Source organism: Schistocerca gregaria, chromosome 10 (genome assembly GCF_023897955.1).
Source record: "Schistocerca gregaria isolate iqSchGreg1 chromosome 10, iqSchGreg1.2, whole genome shotgun sequence".
Lineage (NCBI taxonomy): Eukaryota > Metazoa > Arthropoda > Insecta > Orthoptera > Acrididae > Schistocerca > Schistocerca gregaria.
In genome coordinates this window covers 222,425,971-222,437,980 of record NC_064929.1, presented here as the reverse complement: position 1 = coordinate 222,437,980, position 12,010 = coordinate 222,425,971, and the positions used below count along the sequence as shown (strand labels likewise).

At 45.4% G+C, this 12,010-nt stretch overlaps 1 protein-coding gene across 2 annotated transcripts in view; it reads left to right on the top strand.

Annotated features, from left to right (window-relative positions):
* Window positions 1-12,010, top strand: part of LOC126293562 (translation initiation factor IF-2-like) — an 89,371-nt gene that overhangs the window by 51,038 nt on the left and 26,323 nt on the right. For both annotated transcript variants that reach the window (XM_049986841.1, XM_049986840.1), the window contains exon 4: window positions 4,394-4,501. In XM_049986841.1, the coding sequence (XP_049842798.1) occupies window positions 4,394-4,501 (108 nt within the window). The remainder of the gene's footprint in view (window positions 1-4,393; window positions 4,502-12,010) is intronic.

Below are 12,010 nucleotides of genomic sequence, written 5' to 3'. Positions count from 1 at the left end.
GAAAGTTTCCTCGAATAAGGTTTTCTGCTTCAAAATAATGTGTTTGTGTGTCGTGTATGTGGGGGAAGGGGGGGGGGGGGAGGAGAGCAGAGCAGCAACTTTCTTAAATTTGCAGTTACTATTAACATCACATTATTAATTATTTATTTATTTATTTTCCATTTCCAGGTGACCTTAATGACATACATACTCTGCTCCCCTTTACTGACCACCTTCTGATCATTCACCGTGTCCTAAAATAAGGGTATCTCATCGGCGTTACCAGTCTGGTGTTGAAGAGTGGATAAGAAAGTTGGCGTATTATCTTAAAGAAAAAAAAAAATTCTGCCAGTGAATGTCTTCGGTGCGTAGCCGAGCGGGAAGACAGGGGGAGCGGTGCTCCAGCTGCTGGGAGCTCGAACGTCAGGCGCGAAGTGCAGCCCCACGGAGAAACAGCACCCAGAGCGCGACGGGAGAAGGAGAAGGAACACCATGTGAAAGACAACACAAACAGCTAAGAAGCGTACAGAAAAGACACACACTCACAAAGATGAAATGTAAACAAAATTCAAATTTGGGGCCCTACTCACTGGTGAACAAATGAGCACGGATTGGGCTGCGACACACAACAACCACAACTACACTGTGTTTTGGTACGGTGCAAACTGCTTTTACGACCTTATTTGTGAAAATACGTGTTATATTGACGTGTGCATCCCGTCACCTCACCACGATGCTGACAATAAAAGGGCTTGCCACACGAAAACATAAGTAAAAACGAATATAGGCACGGAATATTGTGACAAACTAAATTACGTTTAGATGATGAAATTTCTCATCAACATCGTTTGGTTGCAGATGACAAGCTACGTGTAATAAATAACACACAAGTGGTCCTGAAAAATCGTGGCACACCAACTGTAAAGGTATTAACAAAAAGAAACGAATTATTGTTTGAACTAAATATCCACATAATTTTGTAAGCATTTAGTAAAAATGTTCACATTACAGATTAAATAACGGAAACCCACTGATGATGGGATAGTGGTAATGAAACACGTTTGACAACTTGGAAAAAACGGTGTTTTGCATAACTGGCGGACATTACATCTTACAAGTCTACTCCGTGTAGCGTGCAAATACCCCAACATTTAACACAGGTTCGAGGCGACTTTAACCTGCCAAGTACAGATCAGCATGTCTACGGATTCATTGTGGGGTACAGAAAGACAGTCTGGTGAAGCAGTTCTGAACACGTTTTTCGAAAACTGTCACGAGCAACTAGTGTGGAACAATATACACGCGAAGATAGTATTTTAGACCTTGTAGCTACGTACAGGGGATTAGTGGTCATGTGATTATTGCGACAACAGTTACTAGAGTTAACAGCTCCGTCAGGAAGGATAGCAATGTTTCTATGCTGGACAGACCAGAAAAGCAGTTGCTGGCCTGTTGAGTATATAGTTCCGATACGATGGACACTGAGGAATTATGGGAAAAGTTTAAACTGATTGTAAAACACGCTACGCAGAAGTGTGTGCCGAGTAAGTACCCTTACGGTGGTAAAGATCCACCACAGTTTAATAACAAAATTCAGAAAAGGCTGAGAAAGCAGAGACTGTTGCAGTCTCGGTTCAAAAGATAATGCGGAACTGTCGACAGGCAAAGGTTCGCATATTCTTAATTTAGCTGCTGACCACCAATCGACACGGATTTAGAAGGCACAACTCGTACGAAACTCATCTCGTGTTTTCTCACACAATGTCCTGTGATGATTGGCAACAGGCAGTTTGCATATCGCTAGGTTTGCAGAAAGCTTGTGACACAGTGTCCCATTGCAGACTGGGAATGTAGGTCCCAGATATGTGAGCGGCTCGAGTAGCAGAACCCGGTACGTTATCCCAGGAAGTGTGACGGGACCGGGACCGCTGTCCTCTCCTGAAGACGGGGCGGGCAGCAACCTACGGTGCTGTATGTACGTGGGGGGATAAGAATTTCGGCTTGCTCTAAATGTACGCTACAAGGTAACCTGCGCCGCACTGTAGATAGCTCCAGGTTCAGGGCATTTGCCAGCTTTTAGTCCTCTGTAGGATTCCCTCGAGAAACAGTAGTTTAAACCTTATTGTCCAAAACAACTGAATGCTACACGTTCGATTCGTCCAAACTGCACCTTTAGCAAGCTTCTCTATCAGATTTACTCTTTGCTTAACAAATACCTGTTAATTTGAAATTTGAATAATAACTGCACGGAATTTCGGAATTCGTGAGTGATTTTCTGCTCGAGTCTAAATTAGATTATAACTGTGTGCGTCCTGTCCTGTCCCTAAAACAACAGAACTGCGAGTCTGATAACATTCACTATCTGAACGAAACGTCAACAACAGATAAGGGTTACATTATTAGTTAATGTACGATGACCAGTTCCCAAACACTGCTGGTACTGTTGCTTCATTTCAAACTACAGAACGAGCACTGCAGACAAAGTTTCTACACTGTGCTGTCTGTCGCACCGTGGAGATCGATTCTTTCCCAGGCTCTTTCGGGCCAACTGCCTTCCTGCACACTGGTCACACGAGGTGCGCGCCTGCACTGCAGCACCAAGTGAACCGACCCCCCCCCCCCCTCACTCCCTCCCTCCCACGTGGCATCAGGAAGCTTGTACAACGACGGACCGAGTGCGTTGAAACGTAAGGAGAGAATGATGTCCTTTTAAGTTTCACATTTGATTAGAATAAAATTTTGTAACTACTTTGCGGATAATAATTGATTGACCCTCGTACCGTGCAGTTCACACACGTCACCTGTAGCCACAAACTGTTGCCAGATTATGCCCTCACATAGAATTTGTGAGGAGCGGCCTCCATTTTCTCCACCTGAGGTGACCGATTCGGGGCAGACCTCCGACGTCTGGCTTCACTGTGGCTTACACCAGTGTGACGGTCGGCCTCATTCGGCAGTGATCTTTCTGAGATTCCGACAAAAACTGTGCGAGTCCTAGGGTCAGAAGGTGACATTTCCTAGCAGTGTAACTACCTCTGCCATAATTTCTCGGCTTTCATTCGGTCTCTTATTTCATAAAAACACGAGGCAGAACGCGAGTGTACTTACCGTCAGCGGGGAGGGGGTGGCAGATTATGTCAGTAGTACTCTCTCTCAGACACTTAAGAGCACAGGCCATGTCTTAGCTTTTGAAACTATTAGTTTGTTCCTCAAGGAGGAGGGAGCGATAAGTCGGGAAAAGCTGGCGACTCACAGGATGGCGGGCCAGTTCTCGTGCCGTACTTTTATACGCTTCTCGCGGCAGTACGGAAATTCCACCCCCCGGACATAATTACCGGGGCAGCAGTTTCGCCTCACCGTCTTTTGACGATTCCTTATTTCTTCGTTCCCAATTCTCTACAGTGTCGGTAGCTGATGGATTTGTTTCCACTGTTCTTCTAATGGCAGAACTTTATTCTGTGTACTAACCTTCCACTAATGATTTGTACAGTGTTTTATTCTTTTATGTATATTTTTTTGAACATTTTGAATGTGACTTGTAGAGACATTAATTAACATGTCCATTTGTCTCATAAGAATTAATCATAGTATCAAAGCACAACAATACAGGACATTAAATAAAATACAGATACCCCAGTTCTGTGCGGTACGTGTAATTTATCAGAAATGGGCTTACTGTTGATGCCAACATTAAACATTCATTGGTCTTTCGTAGAAATAAGAGACCTATAGTCTACTTCTCTAATTCCAACAACATGTTTATTATGTAAGTTGTATGTGGAAGAGAGTAGTTAGTTCGTCGACTGACTTTACTACGGATTAAGATAAAATTACTACCTATCACCAGCAAATTCATTCTGGAACCTCACTAGTTAGTGACACTCAGAAATAAAACTGGCACAGGTAGAGGAAGGGCCGGACGGCAATCGGTGCTGGATGTCGGAATCACACTAAAGTCTTGTAGAATAAGTTAACCTCCAGGCACGACACCTGCCGGGCGGTCCCAGCACTTCAAAGGTGTCAAAAGACACTTTACTGGACGGTATGCCGACAGAGGACCGGCGGCTAAGGCAGTAGCTTTACGAGACAGCGAACCGTGCTCCAGTGTGTGCAGTCCCCGGCTGCCTTCTCACTGCCTAGTGACGCTGGCGTTTGTCTCACATTTAGAGGGAGACCCGCGGGAGCACAGAGCTCCAGGTTGCACGTGTCAGTCTCGTGCAGCACCACTGTAGCAATGGAGTCCGTCAGTCGATTTGCCGCGCGCGCGCGCGCGCGCGCGCGCGCGCGCGCGCGCGCGCGCGCGCGCGCGTGTGTGTGTGTGTGTTTTATTGTTTATGTAACAGCCGATTTTAGCAGAAGTCACCAGTAAATTCTAGTACTAATGTGGCTGTTTGAAAAATATGTCTCGTTTCAGGTTTTTAACAGACGAGGAGCTGAAGATCGTAGCCCAAGCAGTTTTAGGAGTTGCCGTATTTGTCACTTGTGTAGCTCTGCTGAGCTTGCTGTGGAAAATATGTGCAAGGTACAGTAGAGAGCATACTCAACCGAAATTTAAATTTAAAACATTTAAATGCTCCATTTCACTCATTTCTTGGACACGCCCAAAAATATAGCACATTCCTGGATGAATATACACTTTTAAAAAGGGGAAGCAAATTGGTAGATGTGATGTACGTGTACAGACAAATAAACGAGCATGACTTCACAAAGGTTGTACGATTCGTCCAACAGAAAGACCTCCAGAAATGCGTGAGCCGTTATTTGGCTCGCCATCCAAACTCTGTCCAACTGGCGCCTTAGATCCTCAAAATTCCCTGCCCACAGTGCTCCAAATGTTCTCAGCTGGCCAGAGATCCGGTGGCAAACAGGAAGAAACTGCTGTCGCGTGCGAGCGGGCATTGCCTCTCGCCTGCCACACGAACCGAGCGCCAATTCTTCGCACGGCGAGACTCCTTCGGCTGTCAGCCACGGCATCCTCACAGCACAGCGGTACGCCGACAGTGTTCCGTGCCCCGTCTTCTCGCCCTTACTGACGTGCCTTGCCGGGCTTATATTCCGGCAAGATAATGCCCGCTCGTACGGGGCGAGTTTCTATTGCTCGTCTTTCCGCTATCCCGAGCGGCAAAGTGACGAGAAGCTCCCCGACTGAGAGCATTTTGAGTATTACGCGCAGATCTTCCGATCGGCTCGGGATTTTGATGACCTGATGTGCAGATCGGACAGAATTTCGCACGATAACCCTGAGGAGGACATATAACAACCCTACCGATCCACGCCGACACGAATGACTGCTCGTATTAGGGTCAGAGGTGGACCGAGGCGTGACTGACTCGCCCAATCTGTGAAGCTCTTTCTCTCTCTTCACTAAATCATCCAGTTTTTGTTCAATTGTAACGATTTGTTTTACTGTATACATCTCCGTTCCATTCGGATAATTTCTTTGTGGTATACCCTCCCCCCCACTTAAGAGCGTAAATAAATTACCGAAATGACATATTGCCATTTAAAGAAGCACATAAAAATGTCTTCTTATAGTTCCAGTGGGCATTCGACACTGTGCAACAATGATAACTGAAGTAAACGATACCTGTATATGGTACGTCTTTGCAAAAATTTGATGGGTCAGAAAAATAGTTGTCTGATATTACGCACCAACTGTCTGTCAAAACAGAAGGTAATGCTCAGAAAACCCACCAACTGTATACACAGGGTGAGTGAGGAGGGGGTGGAGGTGGAGGAGCAGAGCTACGTGTTTTGACGGCTGAACAAAAACTTCACGTGGCTATCTGCTCTATTCCGAACGGTTTCCGAGGTACAACACTTTTAATCTACATTTTTATTTATTTTCAGTATTACTCATTGTCACTGTTTACAACGTACCACGGTCGTGGTCTATCGAGTCGGAAAACTACCACAAACTGGCCTGCAGAAAGCACCTAAGTTACAGCCCACGGGCATCACGCCAGATTTTCAATATTCTCGCGATTTCTTCTTGCAAACTGTTAGTCCTACACAAAAAATATACAGGACTTTTCTTTCTAGCAAATTTAACTTAGTTTAATTGTGTACCGATACAGGCTTTCGTCGGAGGGTGCGGTTTTTGAAGTTATTCGAGAACAACTTACAAAAGTGATAACAAATGTGTTCTATTTCAGAAACCATTCGAAATAGCGCATAGGTCATTATGAAGATTTTTTCTTCAAAATCACTAATACTGTCACGCCTCAAAGCATGCACCTTTCCTCCCGACTCACCCTCTATATATATCTGACAAAGAGTGCAGAGATTAAAGATTTAGATTTACAATGTTTTCCTTCACACAGACTTGTTACCCAAGTAGTGAAGTTCAAAACAACAAGGGTGCCACATATAAAAAAGTCTACAAACTTTTCTACTCAATTATTTGGTTTTTCTGTCCCGCCACCTGCCCACCCCCAACTCCCAAAAAAAGAAGACAGATGTGGAATGTAATTTAAATTATAGAGAAACTACGGTGGTGGGTGACACAAAATAATGGTGAGAACAAATTGGCACTAAAGTTGGAGGAGAGTCTACTGTGCATACAGCTGCCGATGAGGAACTCTCATTCGGGCAGAGTGTTACCGCCATAACGTTATTATATAATCTGCTGATTCGTATACATTTAGTTTTCCAGACTGAAGATAGGCGGGAAGGATTTTGGATGACTGACATTCAAAATTGCACACAGAAGAGCACTGTAACAGACACCAAAACAGAGACACCTCTCTGCTTTCCATACCTCCACTCTATACAGGGTGTCACACGTACGGTGCGAGCGCCACCTCCGATGTCGTGCAGGAACCGGAAGACCACCTCCTCAGGTGATCCGGCCGAGGCTGTGACACCCCCTGAAGCGTTGTTGTTGTCAGTTTAGGGTTTTATGGAGCTGCTGGCTCATTTCTTGCAGCCGAAGCCACGTCTCCACACCTCACGAGGCCTGCACCCGACGCAGTATCCGACGTATTTCTTTCTCTCTTTAATCGAGTTGCTGTAGTCGATTTTCTCGAGGTGCGGGTCCAGCTAGTCAGTGCCTCTGAAGTCCCACGTATAGCTGAGGAAGGGCTCGGCTCCTCCGTGTTGTACAGGTGCTAACGGAGCAAAAGGCGGCGGCTCGTCTCAGAAGTGCAGCTGCGCTACCTTCCTTACACAAACGTATACTTCCTCGAATGGGTTTACAGATCATTAGAGTGACTATCGAATTAGAGCGGAACACAACTTTTCTTACTGCACACACCTCGAAGGCTCAACGTGAGATTCCAGATTACGGGACATTTTATTTGTCATAAAACAATCTTGTGTTTTGTTTTCACTCTCGGAGAGTGCAGTTCCACACCTCCCATTTAATGCCTGCACACGCGAAAACAAAATCTGCACACAGTACAGCTTCTCATACTTTCCTGGTATTAAATGCGGTTTGCTGAAACGGCACGTAGCACTTCACGCAGGACTCGGGGGACGTGGTGTACAGTTGTAACCGAGAACAAACTGGAAGAGTCAGGAGCGAGCAGTCTCGTAAAATCGTCGCACCATTTAGCATCCGACACCGGTGCTGGCACAATCCTAGACGGGAACCTTACAGGGGAGAGGTAATGCACCGACTGTAGAGTTCGAGTCACCGAAAACATCTTACGCTACTCTCAGAGTCGCACTGGCTGTGCGCCCTCTCGTGCTGTAACTGCAGCTCACTTCATTAGTTGTTAGCTCTCTGAAAAACGGTTGCAGTATATTGTCTGTGTATGCGTCACCTGTTGCAGTTTGAATCAGTGCACCATCCCAGGGGAGGTTCCAGCTGAGACTGCTGTACCAAGTTTAAATTTCCAGATCCCAGTTAAATCTGTCTCAAAATCGTTTCACGTGAATACTGTCGAAGGACCCTGAAGCATTTCCTGAGCTCAACAAGTGTGTCATCCAGTGACTTCCCGACAGGATACTCACAGACGGCACTGCCGAGACGCGTCGTCTCTCACATTTCACCGGGTGAATACTGTTCGGTAATAACGCGAGGCTGCAGTCTGACGCACTCGTCGGAGCGTGGTAGACTATAGGTAACAGAAAGTCAGTCTCTGCTTCAGCGCTTTTATCAATGTTCGTCTTAAATGTGCAATGTGGAAAAGGGATCTATTCCTTTATCTACACTGCCTGACAAAAAAAAAGCACAAAAGAGACGGGCCAATGTCCGTGTAACTTCCTACGCGTACAAATCGTCGGTGGGCACGTAGACGGTAAGTTTTTGAATTCTTTGGAGAGATAGGATGGCCTCTACACGGCATCAGTGTTGTTGCTTCCGGGTCTGGTAGGGTACGTAAGGAGTGTCAACAGCATCAGAAGTGGAGTGATGACTGTAAATGAGACCGGTGCGACGTACTCGTGGGACACAGTTCCGTAAGCACCTAGCCAGGTTCGTGCAGTGCGGCACCTGGGTGTGGCGGACAGCACGGGAACACGACGCCGGGCACGCTCCTAGCACTGCGCCAGACAGTTTGTGTGTTACTAAAAGAAGCGTTGTCGAGAATGAGAGATGCCGTAGTCGGAATAAGTGACAAACCTGCGAAAAGAAAAGAAATGTGTAGGTACCTCGGAATTAACGTCGACAAAAAGAAAAAAATTTCGTGTACACGTAGAGATCGTCTGCCACAGAGGCATTAAAATCCTAGCTGAAATAGCGGTAACTGGCCGAAGAAGTTGTCAGCTGCCACTCGGTGCAATAAGAACGTACCACAGTGCAGTCTTACTCGCTAATGGGGGCTACAAGTGTGCATTTGGGCTCACAGAGCCAGAAGCGCGAGGACAGCACAGGCTGTACGGCGAGCACGGAGAAGCGTAGTGCCGCAATCTGGCGCGCGCGTACGGAACAGCTCCGACAGAGCCGCTGCCGGCGACGTTAGCAGCGCCACCTTTAGACGCAGCAGCGAGAGCGCCCAAAAAGCGCGAATATGACAACGTAAAGGAGGTACTGCCGTGAGACAGAGCCGTATCGAATAAGGAAACACAAGTGTGGACCGACACAGAATGGCAAGACATTTGATACGACGCGGAAACGGCGATGACAACTCGTGGCTCCTTCCCGACACGAAAGAAAGATCCGCAGCGCCATCTCCTTCCGACGGAGGGGGCCGTACGTACCTGTCGGCAAACGGTCCGTGTCACAGCTACTTACCAAAATACAACACGCCACAGACATTTGTGAATGTGCACCAATTGGCACACCGTCCGGGACGAGATATTACAGACCGCGACAGAAACGCATTTGGAACGGGGGACTGTGGCACGAGGTGGACTGGCCGCCAGCTAAACCGTGCGAGCCTGCCCGGCTGAGAAGTGAGGAGAGGCCGCGCGCCACGGCGTGGAGGCGCCACCTGCCACAGCAGTGAGGACACGAGGCCCGCAGCGCCTGCGAATGCGGGGCTAACCGTCCACGCAAATCAGAGGCCCGACTCGGCTCTAATGCCCAGTGTAGTCCACTGCTGTGCAGTATAGCGTTGCAATAGTGCAGACTAGAATTTTAAATTACATAGTGTAACAGACCAGTAGCGTGTGCCTTCTGGATTCCAGACGAACAGATATTTGTGCGCGAGACGACCAAATGGCCCTATGTAGACTTTTTCTTATAGTGTGCTGTCTATATATTAAAAAAAAAAAAACAGACTAAATATTGCAAATGAGTTGGCACGAATGTAGCACACAATGTTTTGACATAATTTCCAATGTAAGGATCTGGAATTCGGAGGTAAAAAATCACATAATTGAACCAATAACTCGGGGAAGGAAAACAAATGGAATCAAGGTAAACTGCTTGGCTTGTGCGGTGATTTCGCAATATTTTCAGAAAACCTGACACAAGCAGTTACTCAAATAAACATTCTGGAAAATTTAGCAAACAGAACTGGTCTCAAAATTTCAGCTGAAGAAACAAAATTCATAACAAATATAAAAAATGCACCAAAACACATAGAAATACAAATAGGTAAAATAGAGCGAGTAAATAAATTTAAATATCTTGGAGAGACTATACAACAGAATGGACTAGAAAAATCTGCAATAGATGTTAGAATTAACAAAATGGAAAGAGCATATGGTTTGACCAAAAATATTTACAACAAGAAATGTATATCTAGGAAAACAAAACTAAAACACTACACCACAGTGGTACGACCAGAATGTTTATACGGATGTGAATGCCTAACGATGAACTATAATATGCACAAACTAGAGGTACTGGAAAGAAGGATTATTAGAAAAATAATGGGTGCAATGAAAACTGCAGATGGTTGGAAAATAAGAAGTAATGAGGAGTTCTACAAAAATACAGAGAAAATATCTGAAGTGATGCCGAAACGAAGATTAACCTTTTTTGGACATCTCTACCGAAAGGATGGAAATAGACTAACAAAACAAATACTCCTATATTTCTGGAAGAAGAAATCGACAATAGCGTGGATTACAGAAGTAAGAAAATATCTTGAAAGAAACAACATCAAAGAATCAGAAATGGCAGAAAGAAACCGTTTTAAAAACAAAATACTAAATTCCAGGCTTTCAAAGCAGAAGCAATAAAAAATCGAAATCAGCATGGACAGAAGAAAGGAAAAGACTTCATGGGAAGAAAATGAGGGAATACTGGTAAAATGGGAAACAACAAGAAAGGAAGAAGAGGAACTGAAGTTGTTAACGTGATCCTACTTGGTCGATACGATTGTAATAATAATAATAATAATAATAGTAATAAACTTTCTGCACTGCCCCGGATGAATAAATAAATGAATGTTAAACGCTTGAAGGAAATTTAATGCTTTTAGAATAAGGTTTATACCTAGGCACGATGACTGTCACGGTTGTGGTGGACGACACGTAACCGCTACGAGGAGGGATCGCGCCGGGCACACTGTAACCCCCTCACATGCGCGCCTGCCGCCCGACAGCAAGCAGTGGACTCCCTGACACATTTCGAGCTGTGCCGTGCTCGGCCAGCAGTGTCTGTACGTCGCGAACATCCCGCTTACTCCCGTGTGGCGGTATCGTGGGGCCATTTTTCGACACGGAACGACTCGCGCGTGTCTGTGTGACGCGCGACGAGCGACGAGCACTCTGCTGGCCGACGTAACGTGTGGCAAAAGTATGAGACGTCGACTGCGTCCCGGGCCGGAGGGTCTGCGACTTCGTACTGATACGTCATTTCGTAGTCACGTCATTCTTTGTAAACTGACTCAACTTTGTAATCGCTGAAATAAAACCACGTACTCTCTGAACCTGTCAAGTTTCATTTCATTTCCTCCTCTGCTTCTGAGTGTTCCACCTTTTCTGTCAGGCAATGTATTTCTTAAAGTAAATGAATGCCATTTCCACAGTACTCAAAAACTGAACTATCACAATGAAATTTTTATCATTATCAGGTTTACTTTCATCTTTACGAGCAGTAGTATTCATTTCTTTAAATGATATGTGCCAGACAAATAAAGGAAATAAATTCTAGAAGTGTAATCCTACTCATCTCCCTATACAGTAAACTCCGATAACATAACGGACACTACAGTGGAGAATTATATTTCTTTAAGGAACAATATCACTCACTAACATTTTATATTTTTCTTTAAGAGACAAACAATTCACTTGCCACCTTTCGTAATATTACTCTGAGAGAGAGGTGCGTACTGTATATATATATCCACAGACTGAGGTTCACAAAAATATTATTCTTTGTAAGTTACTATATTTGTTGTATTGATTTACAATATAGGTCACATCCTGCCATCTGCCGTCTGCAGACGACACTCAGTTCTGTCACGCATCGTCGCAGTTACCACCTTTTCCGACGCGGGGCACAACCACAGTAACTCTCTCACTTGGGTGACCCGCACGAACCCCACAAGTTCAGAAAGAAAGAGGGACTACCCGCATATGTCAACCTAGTCTGGTATGTGTGTTTGCGAGAGGAGGAGGGGGGGGGGGGGGAAGGGAGAGACAGTTTGTTAACAGGAGAAAAAAATTTAAAAATATTGTCGGCAGACTATGC